The sequence below is a fragment of the Dicentrarchus labrax genome, unplaced genomic scaffold (assembly GCF_905237075.1).
Source record: "Dicentrarchus labrax unplaced genomic scaffold, dlabrax2021, whole genome shotgun sequence".
In the NCBI taxonomy this organism is placed as follows: domain Eukaryota; kingdom Metazoa; phylum Chordata; class Actinopteri; family Moronidae; genus Dicentrarchus; species Dicentrarchus labrax.
The window spans coordinates 17,192,350-17,216,355 of NW_026136724.1; the positions used below are offsets into that span (position 1 = coordinate 17,192,350).

At 40.2% G+C, this 24,006-nt stretch overlaps 1 protein-coding gene across 1 annotated transcript in view; it reads right to left on the minus strand.

Moving 5' to 3' along the window:
* Positions 1-23,572, minus strand: part of acss3 (acyl-CoA synthetase short chain family member 3) — a 32,889-nt gene extending 9,317 nt beyond the window's left edge. The window contains exons 1-9 of the mRNA XM_051392398.1: positions 23,034-23,572; positions 21,598-21,742; positions 20,736-20,924; positions 19,472-19,606; positions 17,942-18,082; positions 17,133-17,213; positions 16,662-16,757; positions 14,754-14,905; positions 8,642-8,745 (exon numbers count right to left, since the gene is read on the minus strand). Of these exons, the coding sequence (XP_051248358.1) occupies positions 8,642-8,745; positions 14,754-14,905; positions 16,662-16,757; positions 17,133-17,213; positions 17,942-18,082; positions 19,472-19,606; positions 20,736-20,924; positions 21,598-21,742; positions 23,034-23,374 (1,384 nt within the window). The 5' untranslated portion in view covers positions 23,375-23,572. The remainder of the gene's footprint in view (positions 1-8,641; positions 8,746-14,753; positions 14,906-16,661; positions 16,758-17,132; positions 17,214-17,941; positions 18,083-19,471; positions 19,607-20,735; positions 20,925-21,597; positions 21,743-23,033) is intronic.
* Between the last annotated feature and the right edge of the window lie 434 nt (positions 23,573-24,006).

The following is a 24,006-nucleotide window of genomic DNA, read 5'->3' on the forward strand; positions in this document are numbered from 1 at the left end:
TCAATTTTGCTTTCTTCAGACCAAAACAAGAATCCATCTACCTCATATAAAACGATAGTCAAAAGGAGCTTTAAGACGGGCGAGCATGGTGTTGTGTTATTTCCCTGCTTTTTTTGTCTAAGAATTTGGGTCCAAGAATGAGTGACGACCAAATCTTACTACAAACCTGTGGGATTAGTTCTGCTAGGAGTCTGTGTTAAACAATACAACTTAATAACAGCTCGGGCTAAGACCATCAATGACTGTTTGCTGAGGAGCCAAACACAAAAGGAAACCCAAGGGTTGGTAAGCCAAGCCATTCTGATTGGACTGAATGTTAAAATGAAGAAAAATAACAAGTGAATAAAAGTAAAGAGAGAGAAGAGAGAAAGTAAAGTGCGTGGGGAATCAGAGTAGGTTGCAACTGCAAAAGGTTGGTGATGCCGCCCACCAAAGAAAGGCATGAAAGCAAGATGAGCAATCACGTATAACGCGTGCGCGTACACACACACACACACACACACACACACACACACACACACAAACACGCACACACACACACAATGTGCTCTCTCGCATTTACAATTCGGACTCTTCAAGGGATAATTTCATTCCATCAGCTAAAAACATTGCCTCCCTTATCACTTTTCAGACAGCTCGGCTCGTTTGTTCAGAGCTAAGTTTATGCATACAAATTCACTACTTAACTTGCTAATGAAAGACCCCCGTCTTGTGCCTTAGAAACCTCAGCAGACAAATGCTACAATGGCTTGGAATGAATGCCAGACGAATTCCCAGGTTGGAGAGCTGATGACAACAGCCCCCAGTAAACAACGAGGTAACACAAACGTGGCACCTCGGCTCTCGGAGATGTAATTACAGGATCCGCGGCATCTGGGCTACTGTCTCCGCAGCAATGTAATGAGACCAAGAAAGCGACAGCATCGTTTTGGTGCTTGGTGTTGAATGACATGAAGCACAAAGCCAAGGCTCCAATGCATCTCCCAAAGCTGGGCAACAGAACACAAAGGTGACATGACTCAGGAGCAATTTTACTGAAATGAAATGTATTCTGATTTGTTTTTTTAAAAGGAGAAGCTAAGGGACTGGGATATGTGGAGAAAAGTGGTGGGAAAGAATACCAATAAGGTGAGGGGAAGAAAATGGGTGGCCTATTTTTATTATTCTAGTTCATACATTTAAAAACAGCAAATATGCACTATAGGTAATAGACTGAAATGTACATTTAAAATGAAGGGGTGTCAAGTTTCTCCAGGAAGGCAAACAATTAAACTTAATGTAGTTTAGGTTGAGGCACAACATCATCTTGAAGAACCCATCTTGCCAGGCTTCAAGAGGAACTACTGGCAGCTACAGCATGAGCTATGGGTATGGTTAAAGGTGTGTTTGACGACGTGTGTGAGAAGTGACTGTTTGCTCAAAAATAACAATGGCAGCTGCTAATAAGTTTAGCGTAGATCCTGCTAGCATCGGTTATATCAGAACGGCACTGAAGGCTTATCTCCATGGAAAAGATTTTTTTTTTTAACAACAGCTTCCCAGATGGTTCTGTTTAACAAACCATCTGCAGTGCAGTCAGGTTAGAAGATTGGTTTTATATGAGGTGGCACACTTTCTCAGGCATGAAGGGGTTACAACCAATACATTAATAAGTGGACCACTGTAAACATATGCTGCAGGTGGTGGTATATTCACATTTAAATCAATATTATAGAAGTAAAATACCTGTAAATATTCCTGCTGAGCTTTTTGGTTGCAGGTTAAGATTCCTTCTTAAGCCAGTGTATTGCTGTCTATGTGCTGAGTAAGTCAATGCTGGGCTGTTAAAAGCCTGTTTTTCTTCAGCGAGGATGGTGTTTTCAAGGAGGCTGTAAAACTGCCATTCACAGACCTTCAGAAGCTCTCACTTTTTTCCAGGAGGCGGAGGAGGAGGATGTGTGGAAAACAATCCTGTGCCAGCACTGCATTTGGCAATAGCCAGGGGGAGAAATTGTCAATTCTACGATTTACCTGACAAGACAGGTGCTTTGAGTTCACTTTTTTAAAGATAATTCCATTTCATGTACAAAGGCATCTGCTATCTGTCAGACACAGTCAGAGAAACAAAGACAAACAGAGAGAGACACAAACACCTAAAACACTACTGTAAGTCCATCCGCCACCACTCACTGGTGAGGCAGCCAAACCCTGCCAACTGGAAACACACATTTGTTGCCAGGCAACACCAGTGACATCAGCAACCTCCATTCTCACCCCCCTCCACCCCCTGCCAATGGCACTTGGTTCTTAAAATAGCGCACAGATTATTATCAGCCTTCAAAATGGCAGACATTTTCTCATATGCACATAAGAGGAAGTGAGCTGGGCTGCCTGTGGCTTCAGGTGGCTCAAAGGTAAAGGACTATGCACACGTGTCAGGCTTGGGTGGGTGGGGGTTACCAAGTGGTGTTAATGTATGTGTGTGTGTGTGCATGTGAAAGAAGCATATAAAGAAAAACAATATAATGGTAATGAAGGTAAAGGGTAGAGATGGAGGAGAAAGGGAAAAAGAAAGAAATAAAAAGCAGTGTGGTGTAATGTCTGGGTTAATGGGACAGGATGAATCAGCACATCAGATGACAGCAGGAGGCTGAGAAATGATTGAGTCCGCTGCACATGGGAATAACAAGCACACCAATCACTTCCACTCTGTATCAGAAAACTAATCCTGCCTGCACCAGCCGAGCGTTCCAGAGTGAAAACTAATCAACGAGCTAAATTGGTCAAATTAGTCAAATTCTTGTCCGTGAGCTTGTTAGCACAATTAAATATTTCCAACAAAGAATGTACTAATTTGGAGTTGCATGCAATCACTAACAAAAATGTATGTTTGACAAATACAATATCAACTGGTGCGATGCAAAACTATTTGTATATGTATTCCAGAAAATGCCCTGAAATCAAAGCCTGCTGGCAATATTGTTTTAAATCTAAGGACCTGAGACAGGCTTCAATCTGTGAACTCCCCTCAGCTGTGCGTCATGCTGCCTCTCTCCATGGCACCATCACGGCAAACTGGCTGTTTTGTGCCAGCTGACTTTCTTTCGTTTTTCCAACCGGGGCCTTGTGCAGATCTAAGAAGAGCTCTGTTAGGAGCGCCGCTAGCTCTTTGTGTGATGCAACTGTTTACCAATCTGCAGTGATACACAGTTGGCTGAGAGGTAAGGAATGCCCCCAGGGATGGATGGGAAAATGATGGGAACCAAACCCTGAGCAGTTTTTAATCTTTTCAGCGGTATGCGCCTAGCAGAGTTGATGAACTGTTTCCAGCGTTGGGAGACGATGTCAAGGATAATGAATTGGACGATGCATCCTTTAACAGGAGATGGGAAACACACAACTCTGTTTGATAAATAAAGAATTCTACAGTGATGATACAGCAGTTATACACTGAGGAGCTGGAGAAAACACTTCAAAAGTCTGTCAGAGAGAGGCGTCTCGGCTAGGGGTTCAAGAGTATTTTAATCAAAAATCAAATCATGTGACAAATATTTTATTTTATCTATTATTTAGCCAGGGACCTTCCACTTAAAGTGAATTGAAAATAAACTGCATGTTCTTCAGCGGTCAACAGATACACTGGCTCACCCACTGAGAGCTGTAAAAAGCTGAGAAGCAACCCTGATGTAGGCTACTATACTACATCTCCAATGACCATTTTTCCCCATTCCTTCCATCAATAAAAGACATTACAATTGCGAATAACGTTACGCAAATTTTTCTTCTTATTCCTAGTCAAGGTCACATCAGTCAAGCAGTCAACTTTTAACAATTGTTCACCATAACACAGGCTGAAAACCTGAGGATAAACAACATAAAATGCAGTACATCAGTACATAGCTCTATACTCTATTTATTAGATTGAGAATCCAGGTATGTTGCTAACCTGTGACCTGAAATCCTAGCGGAACTCTTACATACTTCAAAAGTGTTGTATGCCAGTCTGTTCGCATACTCTTCCCATCATTGCTCATGGTGCTCGCTTTCTCACCATTGATTACAGTTTTCAGCTGCTGAATATTACATTCCAGGATTACAAGCATGCAGCTAGAAAGATTTATGAGCAACTGCACTGGTGATTGATTTTGTTCAATTTCTATCTAGTGACTACAAAGCGCAAAGCCCCATACAAGTAGAGAGACAGATCTATCAATATTTATAGATCAAAACCAAATGTGTGAGTGGGGGACTTAAAAAGACTGTCACAAGTTTGTTGGAGTTGGAAGCCAGAAGAAAACAAACTCTGCTTTTTAGGTATTTTGACTATAATGAGTTTCTTTAGGAGGAGTCTGTCTCTCGTGTCTGTGATGAGTAAACGAGCCTTGAATGCTAAACTGCTTGCCATTGAGCAAGTTGCTTCCCTTTTTGGAGGGGGAGACGAAGGAGAGTTGTCAAGGGAGCGACATTGCTAAAAGTTGCATGATCGATGTCCTGTCTCCAGGGAGACGGTCGAACAGTGCACCGTGACACTCCATGCAGGGTGACTCATAAACTCAGTACAGGTAGAATGACACTGTACACAAACCGCTTTTAATTTTTTACTGACATTTGATACTTGTGTGTCAGTATAAAAATACCGATACATTCAAACTGTTTAAACAATGCATTCTAGAATCACATTGTATGAGGTTTTTGGAAGACGTCAGTGTGTGACTGCAAAGTAAAGGAGGTGGCATTCATTTATGTTTCTATTCCCCTAAATAGGCTAAAACCAACAATTAACTTATGCTGACAAGAACAATCTGCACTGCCTGTGCTGAAAGAATTGAGCAATATATGTCACCCATATTTTTGTACTACAAGTTCTGGGCACACATGCACAAGCTATACAGGCTGGGAAAATACTTGTTGGTATGAAAAATTATCCTTCTGGGAAGTTTTTGTTAAAAAATATAAACTGACTGCACAGCAATGTGCAACTGTGCAACTGCTACAACAACGTGGATGTGAAAAAGGTGAGCTCAAACAGCTGAATACAAATAAACTCTGAAAAGTTGTTGTTGTTCTTCTCTAACTTTAGAAAGAAATGACAAACTAATGATTTATGAATATGTATAACAACCATCTTGGTCACTCACGCACTTGAAGTCAAGCTCTCTCAGACATACAAAGAGTAAAGAAATGAGACAAGGAGTGACACACTCTACCGTGAAAAGGTGGAAAACACATTTGGATTTCAGAGCTGGCCGCCAGCTGCCAGTTATTGAGTTTAGTAGGGGGTGAAGAATCCAATGGGATTTACACATCTAGACAGAAATCAAGAGGGCGCCAGGGGTTTTTCTCCAAACTCAATAAATCACCTGGCTAGGATAGCCACTAAGTGTGACAGGATTTTGTTTGGGTGCGTGTGTGTGTGTGTGTGTGTAAGAGAGAGAGAAAGGAAGTGAGATTCAAACTTGACTGTGAAACAAACAACCCTATGTTCAAGTAGAGTGAAATGTTATCTCACAAACAATGAAGCTACAGAGAGAAAGATGGGAATCAACAGCTTTGTTCTGCACATCCAAGCTAGTGAAAGTGTTAGTAAAGTCCAACCATCTGCACTGCCACTCAGACACAATCTAAGAGGGAGGTTCAGGTAGAGAGCATAGGATGTATTCTACAAGAGTAAACAACTAAATCGCAAAAGTCATAAGCTTGTTTGCCTGTGTGCATTGCTGCCTATTCTAAACCTTTCAAGTCCTCCACTCGGCTCATATTAACAGTAAATGCTCATCCAAAAGCCTGAATATCAGCGTATGGATATTTAAACTGAGCATGAATATATCACACAGAGGGAATTCACTGCCATTTTTGCACTGATTGAATCATTATTGATTGATTTTCACTTTCTATGAGCCCACTGCTAAGGGCAAACCCACAGTATAGCTGTGTCCCAATTCAAGGGCTGGATGGTCACCACTCAGAAGAGGGTGTCTATCAGTAGACTCGCAGATCAGAATGAATCTGTGCCTCCTCCCCAAATGAGACAGTCTAACCTCATGAAAACAGAAACTATTGGTGCATTTAGACAGTTCTCTGTCTCATAAAAGCAAAAATTGCCAAGATTACCACTTAGGAATTACAATCGTAATTGCAGACAAAGTGGAAGATGTCCAGCCTACTAAAAACAATAAACATTGAATATTGAGCTCTTCACACTTCCATTGAGCTTGGACAGCCCAATCAGCCAAGTGGGCTAATCTGCACTCAGATCAGAGTGTGTTGCTTGTACAAACTCAAGGTCGATGGCTTACCAACGGCCCAACAACTGTATCGATTCCATATTTAACACAGAGATGTTGACTTGTCTAGCATCGATCCTCCATATTCCCAGGCAGGATATTGCAAAACAAAGAGACATCCAATTGTGCTCTTTCGCTGTTGCTGGCACATTTGTCATAGTTCACTGGAACTTGGGGAGGACAGCAATCAAAAGGGCGGAACGACAGTAGCAGGATGCCACGCTGCCTGAATTAAGGCCCTCCATCCAAGAGGCTAACGGGGTCTTACCCATTCAAGAACCATTAGAAACCGAGCACTGAGAAACAATGCGGGGAAAGCTGGGAACCCAAGATTCCAATTACATGTGTCATCATCCAGACACACACAGTCATGTTGTATAATAGGTTGATTGTGAGGTGAATAACATGGAGATAAAATACTTTCTAGGAAACTGCAACTCGCTCCTCCTTGACTAATGTACGACCACTGGGCTGTGAGTTAAGGGGCATGACATAGTAAGCTTTTAAAATGATGACCACGACTCAGCCTCTGTGAACATGACATTACTTTAAAGTGCATTGGTGCAATGTGGCACTGAGATATTGACTATGTTAATGGCTTAAAGGCCTTCTGCAACATGGCTGATTAAACACAAATTATTGTAAACTTGTAAAAGTGAAAATTGACAGAACTTTTACTTAGAAATAAAACAATAAACACAATTTATCAAGTTGCTGGACTCAATGTGGAGTTGTTCCAGTGCCTGTACCAATTGCAAAATTATTTCAATACTGCCCAAAATGCGGTATCGGGTATCGGAGAGTACGAGTGTCTGTGCACCGATCCAATATCTACAATTCATTAGCCTCAAAATGCTACTTCCCAGTAGAGTCCCGTTTTTTTTCTCAGGATAGCAAAGTCATGGCTTACTCTGACTCTAACTATACACTTGATACATTATATTACTAATAATACTAATATAACATAATACTACTAATTACATTATGGAATTTCTTTGTCAGTGCAAATGTTCAGGTATCGGAATCAGTAATGGGAAGGAAAAATGGAAAAACTCAATGCATGTTTCAGTGGAGAAGCGATTTCTATTTCTGCTCTTGAACTGATGGACAAGGTACCAGTGATTGTTTTCTCTCCTTTATCTCTTTGCTAAGTACACAACTTAGTCCTCACATCTCAGCCAGTCACTCAGCATCTCATATGGGTGAAAAGTCAAGTAAACATTAGTGAACTCAATGAAAGGCAATGCCAATCACACCCCTTGTTTAAATGCTGCCCTGGAATGTGACCGTTTAAAGAAATGCTCTCTGGGAGTTTTCTCACCTGACTATGGCTGTCTATGAGGTGAGGAGGTCTTTTGTGGCTTGCCCTACTGTAAAGTTCCTGGCAATAGCCAACATATTAACAGGAAGTTGCAGACAGTCTTTCAGTCATGATTCTCATTTTGATTTCTGTAAATTGGTCAATTTAAACAAAACGTGCGTTTCAAGTCAAAGGAATGTCTCGAAAATTATCTCCAGTGATCTCAGCCATTGTTTCATCTGTCCTGCTGTTATGCTATGTAATTTGATTGCAATTCAGATAACCAATGCAAATGATGACACATTACTTTGTGTAATGTTAAGTTCCCAGAGAATCTTAGAGATTCAAACTGAGGGGTCTTTAACATCATAATTACTCCGGTAGAAGGGGCCAAATCCCCTAGTCTACAATACAAAACATAGGAGGGATTAATCAAAGATGGAATTATGATAAAATGTGCTTCATACTGACAACAGGGGAATAGCGATCTCCTCGAGTTCTGCCCCTTCTCAAGGCCAAGTTAATGTCAATGGACTCATAAAATACATCAAAGACCACATTCATAGTCTTCTCACACTGATAAGCTTAAGATGAGATGGAGTTTTAAAGATCAAGTTAAATTAAAACATCATACACGGTTCATGCAAATAAAATACTTGAGGTACTTGAAATGCTTTCTCAGTATCTATATCATAAGAACTTAATCCCTTAAGTTAAAGCAGAAAGTGCTTCGCAAACTACTAAAGTGATATAATAATATGGTATGTAAGCAGACCTAGCTGTTATGTGATGTGTTATACCAAAGAGAAAAAAGGTGCAGGAGAACAGAACATCATGTTGGCGAGTCCAGCTTTCACTGCACAGCTCAGACACACTAATATTTAGCACTTACTGAGTGATATTTCAATTAGTTACTTCCTGTCCAATATGCAACTTTGGGCTGCAAGCAAAAATGTATCAGATAAGACAGGTGTACTCTATATTTGTACAAAAATGTTCCCCAGTGTAGCTTTAAATACAGTCCATCAACAAGGTGACATTCTCAGATTATGTCTTTAGAAAGTAGAAACCTTCGTACCAGTCTGCCACCAGTGATCCAGGACAGGGACCCCAAAGCTCTTCTTTGCCCACTCCAGCGTCTCCACATCACAACGCTCTCCTGCCAGGAATAACGACCGCAACCTGCAAGGACACAGAGTACATCTGTCAATCACCTTAAGGGAACATGACATATCTTCTCTCTCCCAGGCATGGTCAAGATAACATATTGAAGCAATGGCAAAATATACTTTTTATGGGGTTCTTTTACCCACTGTGAGTGTTCACATGTTCAAACCTAATTTCTGAAGATATTCATGTAAAAATGTGTATGCACAGCTTTTTTTTCAAGTGATTAGAAATGTACTACTTTATACTCTATTGCAATGCAGTGCAGTGGAGCATACGCTTCACAAATTTTGGCCATCTCTTTGTCTATAAGTATGCCAATTATAATTCATACGAAGTGAGAGATCGTCAGACAAGTTCAGCTTGTGAGCTCTGATTTACCTCTGTAATTGTTTTGCTAATTGAAAACACTTGGGTTATGAAAACTGGGTCATATCAATTGTGAACTGTCAGACCTACTATAAACAATAGCTGACAACTTCTCTTGATTTTGAATGTGACCTTGAGCTCATGCAATACTGTATCTACTGAAGGAAAATGTTTCTGCATCATAACCAGTTTGCTTTTAAGGCAGCACCAAGCTGTGATTGAGGTATCTTTTCCACTGCCACATGGAAGCCACATGTCCAGCAGATAGTTCTCAACACCGTTGCTCACTAAAGGGATCATCCATGATGGTTTGCCTCCTTATGGTCACACTTATTAGGACAGCAGAAGTGAATCCTTGTTTGTCTTGAGCATCATCTTCACTGGAGTCTTCAAGAGCTCAGTACTTAGTCTCTTGCTTTAAATGCCAAGGCAGAAAACACTAAATTCCACTTTTGCTGAATCTTCATGCAATGTAACTCATCTACAATGGGTTTGAAATTGGATGTTTGTCTTCCAGGAAACAGTCTTGGCAAGACTAGGCTGCACTTTTTCCCCCAGTGTAGATGAGATACCATATCATGGAGTACCTAGCAACAACAAACTCTTGCAAGGACATCTGAATCTATCAAAGTCCCTCAAGCTTTAGTTCGCTCCAAGTAGAGACAATTGCTACTCCCTGGCTTCATGAATCCCTCCCTCCATGCCCTACAAGTGACCCAAATCACTGCAGTTTCTGTCTTCAGCCTCTCTGATTTCTCCCACATCATTTTCTCCCAAACTCCCTCTGATGGCTACCTATGGCAGCTCATATCTAATTCAGAACACTGCTGGCTGCTCGCTACAAGGCTGTGAAGAGATCTCTAACCCCCTCCAGGCCATAGTGCAGCCATAGATGCTAGGCTGATCACTACATTTTCCCACAAATGACTGCTGGTCATCACTCACCGGTCTCAACCCTCTGCGATGGCAAAATGACCTTCCAACTCCAATCAAACTTGAAGTCATATTCTATCGTCTGTAACAGGCGAAAACATTTTCATCATGTCACTCTCTCCCCGACTGAATCATATCTTTTCTTCTCCTGCTCTCTCCCAGGGTAATATTTCATTCTCTTTTTCAAGCACTGCTCCCTAACCTGATTGTCCTTTGGTCTCAGGAATATTATGTAGTCTGGTTTCTGTGGTATTTCAAAACACTGTGATTGCAGAACATGGGATGCATCACCCAAATAAATTGTGAATCCCTGTCAGTAAGCAGAATAACATCCAAAATATTCAGCTTTTGTTTATCACCACCCAGATGTTGAAGGATACCAGAGAGTCTTCAGCCAGTTCAGTTTCAAAGAACACTATTCCCCTCCAATAATAAGGGAAATATCAACATCAGCTGCTTTAAATCTGATCTAATTTCCTTCTTTGTTTTTACTTTTGTGTTCTTTGGTTAGAATTAACATTTTGTAACAAGTTCTATATTATTATAATGGAGGCAACATTGCTATGGTAATGAAACATTATGTATCAGGCGTTATTTTATAGGCATCCAACCTTGTATTGTTGTCGTTCATTCAAGTTCTTGATCAACAAGGACATTATTGGAGCCTCTGAATTAACAATGTACTGTCTGTCAGAGTCTGCCCCGCAGGAACTGTGCTAAATGAATGACTGACTCACTGACCTGGCAGTAACCTTATGTTCTAGCTAAACAGCATTACACTCCCACTACCATGCTTCTAGCAATCCAAGGACAATTCAAATTCTCTGTGGGTTTTCAAGTTTTCTAAGGAGTTCAATGGAAATAAGTTTAGAGGATTTACATAGTCACTGTGACCTCAGAACTGGTGGTGGGAGGGCGATGGTTTGGCCGAAGACCAAACTCAAGGACTCTGCACTGAGTCAGTAACAGCCAAAGTAAACATCTACGTTCTGTTTTTAGGAAGAAAAGATCTCATGAAATGCGGCCCTTCACAAGTCTTTCTTTAAAAATGAAAAACAAAAAAGGACAATATATAAACCTTAATGACGGTGGTGTGCAAGTTATTTAACATTACACCACATTACATGGCATAAAGATACAAGATTTTTATTTTTTCATGCCTCAGCAGCTTGTTTGTTGTTCACACCCTTGTTCAAATGAAAACGCCTCCTTCCATCTTCCATATTACTTCACCACTTAACATTTTGTGTCCAGCAACTGAATGTAGGAAAACAATTACCTATAAGCTAAGTAACATCTGTTTAAAAATGAACAAAAAACAAACAAATACTTAATTCTTCCACACTTGTTGAGTTTATCCTGGTATACACGCTAGGTTATTGGTGATTGTAAGGTACAATGATTTCAAATGTACTCTGAATTTTATGTTTAATGTTAATTTCAATGTATGTTTAATATATGTCTAATGTATGTATGTATGTATCTAGTGTATGCTGCTACTGGATGCTTAAATTTCCCTCGGGATAAATAAAGTACCTATCTATCTATCTATCTATCTATCTATCTATCTATCTATCTATCTATCTATCTACATGAACTAAGAAAAGATGTTACAGTAAAAGAAAATATTCTCTCTCAACTGAAACACTGCCTAATTAGGGACAACAACATGTTGGGACACCAACTATTTCTATGCTAGTTTGTAAAGATAATGCCACACTAATCTCTACAGTATGACCTTGGAGTAGGCAAATAGAGCAAAAAACATACTGTCGGTTAGGGTTATCCACTTGAAGTGTACAAATAGCTAATATGCTTAAATCTGATTCCGTGAGCTCAATGTGACTAAGCTGAAGGGAGAATAAATAAGAGGCAGTTATTTAAGCAAAGGAGAGTATAGCTCAAGTTGTTGGCAGCTATATTTTTCACACAGATGGACATTTAAGCTCCAAAACTAGTCCAGGACCCCAGAATGTCTGTGTGTATAACTTGTTCTGTGTGTTGGTGTTCAAATATGTAACTGCACAATATGGAAATGCATCCACAACATGCGACAAGCTGACTGGAGAATGCCCTGGCATATGCAAACAAGGTACAAACATCACTAGCTTTTACTGTGCATCATAAACCACAATGGACTGGAGTTGTGCACTTTGTCACTCGTTTGTGAGTAAGGCTCTCAGCATTGAGCTAGTCCTCCCACCTTTAAAACACTACTGACAGAGTATCTGGCCCTTTTCTCATGCTACATTTTTACAGAGCACTGTTGCCATCACAGCGTTAGACAGCCCTGCAGCCAGACTCTCAAAGTAGTTTTCATATCCATGCTGACAAGTAATATGGCTCAAGCACATTGATAAGGGTCCAGAGCTATTACAGTTGAGCGAGCAATAGAGGGAGTAAATGTCTCACAGTGTCAATAAACTGCAGACAGGCTATTTGAGCTGTATCAAATTATCATTTGAGGCCTCTCTAGCATGAAATTATGCATTTGATAATAAAGCTAACAGAGTTTTCTGAAAGGTGTTACCACTTCCATCAACACACTTTTAATTAAACTAGCACTATTAATATTGACATGTCTTCTCATGTGTTATAGGAAGTGAAAAAAATCCATGGATCTTTTAGGCAATATAAAATATCAGAAACCCTATGGTTCAATAAATGTTTCATGTGCATCTAAACCATAAAGCCAAGTCAGTCTGGCCCGCTGAATTGAATCCAACCTACATAGTCATTACAAGAAGGAGTTACCATGACCAAGAAACCAAGTTCAAGTAAGACCTCTCAACAACTGGATTAATATAATGCTTTTCTCTGATTCATGTAGTAAATTAAACATTCAAGACAGAGACAAGAACTGCTCCTCTACACTCAATACATGAAAACCTTTTAAATTCCATGAGAATAAAAAATAGCTTTTTATTGGCATCTTTGCGTAACTGTAAAATTCAATGTACATATCACAAGAGAGTGAAAGGCTCAACCAGACAGTGACTTGACCAGCGCTAAAATGAAACCATGTTTTATTTCTTTCTTTGTATTGCTGCCCTGTGTCAAGGTGACATGTTTTGTTCAGTGCCGGAGGGAAATGCAGTAATCTTTCACCAACCTGCCGCCTCCAAGGGGAAAAAATGCATTAAAAACAAGAAAATGTACACAGAAGCAGCATGTCGCCTAAATGACTGATTGCAACAGCGTCAAAACTGAGAGGATAAATGCCACCAATATTTGAGGCATAAATATTGTAGAAAATAATCTCCGTCTGCAAGTACAGCGTTTAAAAAGGTGCTATGCATTCAGCACAGCGAACAACTGAAGATCGTCAAATTCAGCACACAATGCCAGAGTTACTGAATGATTCACCGGGGCCATAGGTCACCCACACTCAGAATTGCTTTATGATTGTGTGCTTAGAGGCATTTTCAGACTGCTGAATAGAATGAAAGTGGTGAATTGACACCACAACCCCCTAAGGTTCAAGTTGCTCTGCACTGCACCAAAGAATTAACAATTGTGATAATCTCAGCAAGTATTTGACTCTGGGCCAAACTAATACCATGAAAAATGTTTGTTTTTTAACTCTCAGCTACAGACGACCTTTACCTGAACAGCGAGATGGCAGTTGGGAAACAAGCTCATGTGGTATGATTTAATACAGGTGGGCTGCAGCGACCTGCCGTTTGTTATCCATCCTGATTAACACCCAAGCGGGTCGAGCTGAGGGTACAGACTGTGAGCAATGAAGGTGGAAAAGGGCTCTGCATCAACAGATGGCCGGAGCCTAATGAGAGGCTGGACAGGCTGCGCAGAACACTGCCAGCCATGAGATGCTTTAACATATCACTCCTGGAGTTTCAAAGCTCAACAAACAACCTGCAGTTGAGGGTTAAGGCCTATACCCGCTGTATTCACAGTTATCACTTTAAGTTCCTCAGAAGCACTGGACAATGAAAGGTTAGCCCTGTGTTTCAGTCCTTGTATAAGTCAATTGTCATGATAGAAGCATGGGTTACAGTCTAATGGTTTGATAAAAAATAATCTTTTTAAAACATTTTCAAATCATACACATATTTGTGCTTTTACTTGTTATCCATCTTAGTTTAAGAACAGCCTGAAAGACTTGTGTGTGGGCTTTTCTTTCATTTTAGATTTTCAATCAGCATTAGGGCTGAAACCAACTATTATTCTAACATCAATCATTTTGTCTATAAAATGTCGGAAAATAGTGAACAATGGTCGTGGGAACATCTCCAAAGTAGCTTTGCTTTGTTTTGCAAATTACAATCACATAAAAGCAGAAAATATTGCCCCTTTGAGATGCTGGAACCACACAGATTGATCAATTATTAACAATTATCAAACTTCTTGCCAATTAATTTTGTGTCAATTTAATAATCTATTACTCAACATTTTAGTGACTAATCTCCATGGTACAAGATTAAAGGCATTTTTTTACTAAGTGCTTCATTAATTAGCAATACTGCACTGTCAACAGTTCAGTCCCTCCAGGAAGTTGCTATGGCAACAATTAACACAAATTCAACCAATCCCCATGAATTTTCACTTTCCCCCGCAATTTTATTGTAAAAACATAGCAACTTTTTAGAAAAGCTGCTGTGAAAGCAGGTATTTTAGGCTGCAACAATCCATAAAACCTGCAAAATCCTGGAGGGACTGGTTTGTTTAGTCTTGGTTTTGGGGAAAGTGTTGCAGTCTACCTGGACAGGGGGTATCTTTTCCCAATTGCAGCATAGGGATCCTGCTGGCGAATGGCTCGGATAGCGGTGGGTGCTGTAAACATGGAAGAGGCTCCATTTTCAGACAGGACACGGAAGAACGCCCCAGGGTCTGGAGTCCCCACAGGCTTACCCTGTAAACAGACAGACAGTATCGTAACAGCTGGTTAGTTCACAAACTCTAACATAGATGCATGCATATAAATCATATGATGGACTGCATACAGAGCAAATAGCACATACATAGATTATTGCAGGAGCTAAAAAAACATTACAGCAATATTTTGTTGTTCCACAGTGCAAATTCACTTCAAGTGTGAACTACAAAGCATGAATATTCATCGAGCAGCTGTTTAAAATGTAGAGGCACACTTGAAGGCTGCCTTCCAGACAGATGGGCCTAGAAATCCATGGATTAGAAAACACAGTTGCACTATAGGAGTATTGTTTGTCTAGAAGAAAAGATATAGACAAAAGATGCCTGCCGGCAACAGCAATTTCTGTAGTGTTTCTGGTATTCAAGTAGCCTGTCCCTACAGTGAGAAGACAACTGCAGATGAACGAGAATGGTAAACAGCAGGAGTGAGTTCTGGCTGTCATTTTTGCTCTGGATAAATATTTGTCTCTGTGTATTATTGATCTAAGGAAAGACAAAAGGTTGGCAGCGTCATGCCTGAAGTTAGACGGGCTGCTCGAACAGGAGCCACGTGAGACAACCAGTGTGGATGGAGACAAACATTGATTCAAGGATGGCAGATTAATTCATTGCCCAGCAGTGCTGCTTCCTACGGCTGAGAGCGCCCCAGTAGCTCATCTAGGAGCGTGTGCATCCAATGTACTAAGGCTGAGCCCTTACCTTAGCGGCTTGGGTTAAATTCGAGTCTGTGGGCCGATCCTCTCTCCCCACAGTCCTGTCTACCTTTGGCTGTCACTATCCATTAAAGGCATAAAAGCCAGTAGAAGAAAAAATAAATCTGAGTACTAATGTAAGGAGTAGCCCTCAACATAAAAAAACACTGTAAGATGCACACAGGTAGATCAACAGACAGGCACATAAACCTCTTAGCCCTGGTCTACAGATTTTATGGCAGTAACTTTCCACTCAATAAGCAGTCTGTCTGTGTAGTGTACTTCACTAGCCAGTGGGTAGTGGACTCTCAAAGCAAAGCCAAATTACCTAAAATAATCAGATGCATCAATATCAAACAGATGTTCAAAACACACATTCATGTATAAAATATTTAAAGCTTCTTTTTTTCCCCTACCATTAATTTTTATGAGAAGTTAGGTGTGCTGCATGTCAGTGTTGTGTTCCTTAAGGTTTAAACTGATATTGTTGGATGAAGTATATTTCTGAAATATACTGTATATGTTTGTTCCAGTCCATTCCATTGTAACCTCCCGTATCATTTTTTCAAATGAAAGAATGCTTTACAAAATCTAAATGGAATAATAAAATAATACAGTTGAATTTATTGTATTTGCTATATGATGAATATTGTTTGCAGTTTCCCCGATTTCAACTGGTACTATTGTGCTGCCTGATTAACATATTGTTCTGTACATGAATTAATGTCATAAAGGACAAAAGGAGTGAAAGACAGCAATAGAAAGAGCTGCAGTCTGTCACCTGACAGTGAACTGCAGCAGCCAGAATCAAACATGGCAACAGTTCACTACATCTTGAACCCAGTCCACATAAACCACAGTCATTAACCAAATATAGATGTATTCCACCTGCAGAGCCAACAAAGGCAGATACCAAACTGGCATTAAAACCTGACTTGTACAGCTTTGTAAGTTGTACAACTCTGATTTTATTGCACAGTACTTGGTATTTCTTGTTGTTTGCAAGACTGCTGTAGTTAGTTTCAGATACTATGGACATACCTCATAGAGAATTGTGCTGTTGCCATGGAGCAGAGGACCATAGCAGATATATGAATGGCCAACCACCCAGCCCAGGTCTGATGCAGCCCACCAAACCTGCAACAGGACAAAAAAGATTAAATATGTACGGAGTGCCTGTGTAAGATATTCTGGTATTATTAAGTCAAACCACACAGTCATTGAATGTTACTTAATAATCAGAGAGAATTCTATCACTGTCTTTCAATTACCTTTGCAGCTTCAAATGCTAAGAATATAAACACCCACAGCACTATAAAAGCACATCAAATGATGAATGTATATGGAGAAAAAAAACAAGTAAAACATACTACTTCCAAAACTTATGACTGTTCAGTTACCATAAATATTACACAGTGATCAAATCTTCTTTATGGTACAGAGCAATCTAGCTGCAAGCGCTTTGTTCTCAAGCAGGGCTCAAACTGGGAAGAGGGTGCTTTATTGCCTTACATCTCCAGGACTGAGTCCATAAATATTTGACATGGTCCATTTCAGCATCACAGCATAGCCTGCAGTGTCTCGCACAACACCCTGGGGACAAGATAAGAAAAACATCAGACTGGTGACAGGTATTGCACTAGACAAAGAGGCAGGGGTTTAATGTCAATCTAAACACAGTGTCTCTGCCCTGCTGTACTGAAAGGGCTGGTATTTTGTTTTCAAATGTCCGCTTCTCCAACCGATTACAATTTTACTAATTCTATTAGTTAATGGTGCTGTATAAATATTTTTGAATAGTGTGTCCTCAAGTCCTCGTGTCCACAATTACAGAGTCTCAAAGTTATGGTCTCCCTACAGCAATAACTGAGAAAGTCGCAGTAACTCACAGAGAAAAAAGCTGGCAATAACAGCACTATTAAGCTCAAGAACTAGCCAGCAGGTGGATATTTTATATCATCTGTTGGTCAAAGACAAAATGATGCTATTTGAAAGGAGCCAGGACTTTTCCACTTGAAACTGCCTGCAGGCAATTCCTCCTGCATGAACCCCAACTCGTGCTGTGGAAATGCTCTGTCCTATTTATGTCATGGTGATGGTGTTTAGATTGGGTCTGGATTGTTTTGCAGAGTCAAAGAGCAGATGAGTCACACAGAAGTTCTATAGAGAACTGACAGCACTTAGACAAACAGGGCCAACAGTAAATCCTATAACTCGTCTACATGAGTATGTATGTTTACATGACTGATCTATAACTCTAGGAATGAGGTATTGATTTCTACTTTCCCCTGCTGCTGATCACAATCCTGTAATGTCAGTACCTTTGGTGTTCCTGTGGTCCCAGATGTATAGAGGACATAGAGAGGGTGGTTGGAGGGAACAGAAACACAGTCGTGCGGCTGAGCTGTGGCCATCTCTTCCTCCCAGTCCAGACTCAGCTCCGGACTCGTTGATACTTTATCCTAAAACGGGGAAAAATGTCATTCTGATGAAACTGCTAAAAAAGGAACCTGTTAAAAGTGGTTAGGACTGTGACTCCTGTATAGCTCCAAAGGGCCATAATATATATTGTGCTGTTAATGGTCAGTCACTGATCAATGCCATTGATTGAACTATGTTAGATTTCTTTTAGTTGCCCAAAGAGGTAATTTCAGGTCATAGATTAATGTCCCTTACATCTCTGACATTTATCTCACTTCCAACTTTTCTGAATCTCTTTGATACTTTCATTTCATTAAGATTTAAATAATCCCAGTAGGCTAAAGAAAAGTCCTGGTCATTTCTTTCTTTGGTAGTCAGAGAGAATGTATAATATCACACAGAATCTTGAGGCAGAGGAAAGACAGCCCACAAAACGTCCAGCTTTCTGAAATGCATCGTTTTTACTCACTTTACTTAAAGTCAAGCCAGAGTCAAACTTTGGTGATTTAAAAAGGCTTTCATGTTGGAAGCAGTATTCACAAAACCAAAACCTCTCGCCTACTGAATTCTGTAATTTATAATGGAGCTGCAATCACCTTCAAAGTGCTCTGTCACATCATTTTAAGGGGAAAGGATTTCCAGTGAATTTCCTGTGAAAACTATTTCACTGATAACGACCTCATGTCCAACGTGCATGTCTTCCATAAAGAAGATGCAACACCCTTACAATGATTTACCAGATCATTCACTGATGGATAAAACTAGAGTATCCAAATCAGATAAAATGAATTGTGTAATATCAATTTAAGAAGACCACAGAGTCAGACAGAGGTACATGGCGTAACTGATAACAAATTTGAACTGAGACACGGAGGAAAGAAAAAAAAAGATTAAGATGACAACACAGAAATCAATTTTAAGATGAATTTCTGTTTCCTAGACCCAAAATTCACTGCTTTCATTTTATGCCTGTGTGAAGGTGAGGCAAATTTCTGCTTGCTGTCACCATATGAATGAATATTTGTGTGCTGTATAATCATTTGACACAGCTCAGCCTGCTTCTAACCTGGATCGGTGCCAGGCTGCTTATGTCGGGCGGCAACCTCCATCCCTCAGCTGCAAACCTAATACACAAATTTTTTTTCACTCTCTCATCTACTTGATCCAGTTATGCATCATTTCATCTTTTGATTCTGTGGCAGGATTTGTAGTACTGTCTTACCGTTCACACACATTTGGCCAATTCTAGGCAATTAAATCTACCGCTTTAAAACTATTAAATGCTTTCTTACAGGTTAAAAACAGCCTGTTTTTTCCTATACCGTGACTAAACTAATGAGCTTTACATATGGCTGCCATATGTCAGATACCAGCATGTTTAGAAACACCATGTTGTAAAATTAAGCTTTATGATGCTTTCTTCTTCTTACCATGTTAGGCCTGTTGTAGATGAGGACTTTAGAGGGCCTGTGAGAGCTCAGCTCCAAGGCCTTCTCCACCAGAGGGATGTACTCTACTCTTCTGCCTGGCTCGATGCCAAATGAGGCTGTAACCATCAACTTGGGCTATGAAACAGAGAGATCAGGTGAGAATTTGATTGCGTTGAAGAACTTACAGCATCTACAGCTGTATTAGAAACAGAAGCTGGTGCTCTCGTCGTACTTGACTTGAATACTTGTTTTCTGCATTTTTAAGAGGGTATTAGTGGTATGAGTCTGTTGCCTGTGGCAGCACTCCAGTGTAGAGTCAAATTCAGTCAACATAATTAACATGCATGTGGTAATGATTCCATAGTAACAAGCCAGCTAACACACCTGAGCTGTTTCTACTGAGGTGGTGGTTGTAGTAGTAGCATCTAGTAGTAGATGCACAAACGCCACAACTTTGAAGGAGACGGCCCCTCAATGGGACACTCTCAGTCGTGGTTAGCTCAGACGGTATTGCAATGTCTACAGCAATCTTCAGGATCATTCATTTGCCTCTTCTCTACTTTAGTGCTGAATTATAAAAGGGGGATCAATTTCCATGAAAACTGTGTCCTTGTTCATACTACATGCAGAACCTATTAACTATTCATCTGAAAACAACTGAGTCAACAATATATCTTCACATTAACTGGCCCCTGAGGCACCTCAACAAAAAGAGTTTAAACACTTGATAAAGTAGCTGATGGCAAATCTTAATAATACTGTATTTCTTCAGATTTTCTATTCACATAAACACAACACTCAACAGACATTATTATCTTCAAAAAAATTCCCTGTCAAAATGTCAGGTTGGTCCATTAATTCTTCAGTTGCCCTGTTGAAAAATCTCAGTGCAGATGGCATTGACATCATTCTTGTGAAAAGAAAACGCAAGCCAAGTGCTTTCCACTGTGAATGATTCATTTTGAGCTTAACGAAACAAAGAAGCCTCGGGCACCTCTGGCTTTCAGTGTTTCAGATATTTTGCAGGATGAATGCAACATGAAAATTGGAATTGGGGAATTATTAGTTGCAGCCATATTATTAGTCTGCTTCATTTAAGTACATAAAAAGAGCAAGAATTCATCACATGAGCATGTCGTTAGTTTTTAAAGACTGCTCAGGGAAGTAAAGAGTGACACTGAATTAATACAGATCATCTCGTCCTGTTGTCAGGGCTCAAGGAGAGACCTATCTCAACCAAAAAGTGTTTACAGGATTTTCTAACCTTGGCATGATTGATGCGGACAGAAAGCTCTTTGGAAGCAAAGCCGCCGAAGATGAGGCTGTGTGGGGCACCAATCCGTGCACAGGCCAACATGGTGAACATGGCCTGCGGCACCATGGGCATGTAGATGACTACCAGATCTCCTTTCCGTACCCCATGCTTCACCAAGACTCCTGCTAACCTGGACACCTGGAACAAGACACAGGGGAGACAATGCAGAGTACTGGATAGTAACATGCATTTTGGCCAAGTTTACACTGCACTCTTTCAAATGTCTGCATAAATCCAGTTTAGATAATTGTTCCTGACTACTATAACTAACATACCAACATAAACCAGGGAAAGACTCACTGTGCATTTGGGATATTCCTATACATTTTATTTTTCTTGTTATTAATATGAAAATGACATAATCTGAAAAATGACAGAACTCAATTTCTATTAGTAAATCAAATTAAATTAAGTACTATGGGGGGGGCAGTAAAAACCTGAAGCTATACTTCTAACCACATTTTGATTACAGTGCATTCAACTGAGTCTTGATTGAACAGAAGCATCTGCCCAAATGTCAATCAAGTTAATTATTTCTCTTTCTTTCCATGATTGTGTTTTGCTGTCCTCCATGCTAATATCGGCTCAATCCAGAAGCCATGGCAGGAAAACCGATGATGGAAAAAGTACTCACTGACATGGTAACCCTAACGAATTCTAGTTTCAGTAGTTGGGTGCATACCTCACAATCCATTACAATCCAATTTATTTTACCACAAACCTTGACAATCAAGATCAGGCAACAAAGTGGCTAATTCAACTCTTTATGCAGTTCAGTTCTGTGACTCCTGCCTTTAACAATATAATTTACCTGGTCCTGAAGTTCCCTGAAAGTGATTATCTGTTTGGTTCCGGTTACTGGGCTTTCGTAAATGATGGCAGGCTGCTCCCCACGGCCGCTCTCTACATGACGATCCACAGCATTGTAGCACATGTTCAACTTCCCTCCAACAAACCTGCCAGAGACAGACATACCGTAGTCAACAATGTTCAAACATCAAACATGACAAACATATATGTTTTAGGTTTCTAATCATATCTATGCTACAGCCTCAATCAGCATTTCTAAAGTCACAGCCCTGAATGTTTATTTTTGGCTGGTAAGATTATTTCCTTTTGCCTAAAAATAGAACACAACTTGCTGAAATCAACTCCAGGAAAAACATATGCGATTGCCTTTGCCAGCAGCACGCCGCAAATCAACGTACTTTGATAAAGCGACAGTTTCTCTCTCAACTCATTCTGGTGCTGTGCATAAGGATGAAGAGCAGCAAGCAGGTTGAGCAGATGGTGTCTGGGAACTGCTGTTTTGGAAACCAGGGAGACACGGTGGCTGTGTCCTTCATTTTAACATAACAGTTCCAGATCCAGGCAGCTCTGGCTTTTGCTACCATGCTAGATGATAGCAAAAACCACCCACCAAACATGCAAACAAAAACACATTTTCATTTCATTTTCAGTGCAGGCATGTGTGTGTGTGTGTGTGTGTGTGTGTGTGTGTGTGTGTGTGTGTGGGCTGCCGTGTCTTTTAGTGTTTGCTTTCCAGAGAACATCAGGCAAATGTGTCCAGTTTCTCAGCTAAAAACTGAACTGTCTAGCAGACATTGTGATTTAATTGTGTATGATATGAATGAATGAGATTTATAGTTTGTGCTCTCTCACCTGACAGTCGCTTCACTTACTGCGTTTGAAGACGTTTTAAATACTGATTAAGACTACTCCAGCCGGATAGAAAAATAAAAATCTTAATTTCATCCCTGTTAAAAAAAAAAAAAAAAAAGGCTTTGGCCAAACTTTTAACATTAACTCTCAAAGCCAAACAAAGATGGCGCCCGGAAGTGACATTAGGCTCACTTGTGCCACCTTAATCTCATTCTGTGTTTTATATATCTAATAATTATTTAATTAACATGTTCACTTTTTTCTTTCCCCCAACAAAACAAACGAAAAATGTCACTTCCACTTATAATTTAACTAAAAAAGGTTTATAGATATGTATAACTGTACATATAAGTCTATGTCTTTTTTTTTTTTACTTTATTTATACTGTTAATCTGTGTGTGTACAAATTCATAATATTAATAATAATAATAATAATAATAATAATAATGATAAGAATAAGAATAATGTGAATAATAACAAACTTTATTTATAGATCACTTTTCAAAAACGTCCTTTACGTGGCCGGAAGTGTTGCACTAAACAATGTTTGTTGCTGTGTGTGTCGCTTGTAACAATGAAACCTACCAGTTTGGAAACACTGGATCCTCAACGTGCAAAGTTTTACTCCACGGTTCAAACCAGTGTATGTCATGTCCCACCTCACCCCAGAATGACTCGGGGTTGTCCCTCGCTGTGGCGAAGGCTCGGCTGTACGCCGTGTCGGATGCATAGTTTCTGCAGAACTGCAGGGGGAAATAGTTCCTGATGTCTGCAGACGCATGCGATCCTGATGCTCTTAAGCCACGTTGTTGTTGTTGTTGTTGTTGTGCAGCTGAAACAGTCCACAGTTTCCTCCCGAGGGTCCTCTTGCGCTGCAGAGGGGCGCACTGGTTCAGGCGCAGAATGTGTTTTATGTGGAAGTGCATTGCTGCTGTAGTTATTTTCAAAAGGTACACTTTCACGCGTTTTCTCCTTCTTCCGGTGTTTCTCTGCGGGTGAGGGACACCCGCTTCTCCTGTTCAACTGAGCGACGTCATCTGGGGCCGCGTAAAGGGAGAGGATCCTCCAACTGAAGTCCTTACAATCCCTTCAAGGAATGCGAACTATGAACTGGATGTAGTTGATGCAGGAGGAGCTTTTGAGCCACAATCGAAATCTGTTACACAACACATAAACTGGTGTTAGCACAAACAGCACTGTAAACCCAGCCAAAAGGGTATTTCAAATAAAATAAATGTAAAATATGTGGCACAGTTTGAAAAGATGCTGAGCCAATAAGAAAAAGGAAAGTTTTAAACTTTAATTTTGAGGGTCTGCGTACAAGCCCCGCATAATCCCCAAGACATTAATAAGGAATAGTTTTTTGGCCAATGGCATGTCTTTTATCATGCAGAACAAGAAGAAATCATTGACTTGCTTGAAGCTCCTTTCCATCACAAATCTTTGTTTACAAGCAGCAGCATTAAATTTTCAGGGTCCCCCGGGTGAAATAAATAACCCATCCCCTGTTAAGAATGCAAATACTTCTGCTTAAAGTGATAAGGGCCTGTTTGAGGAT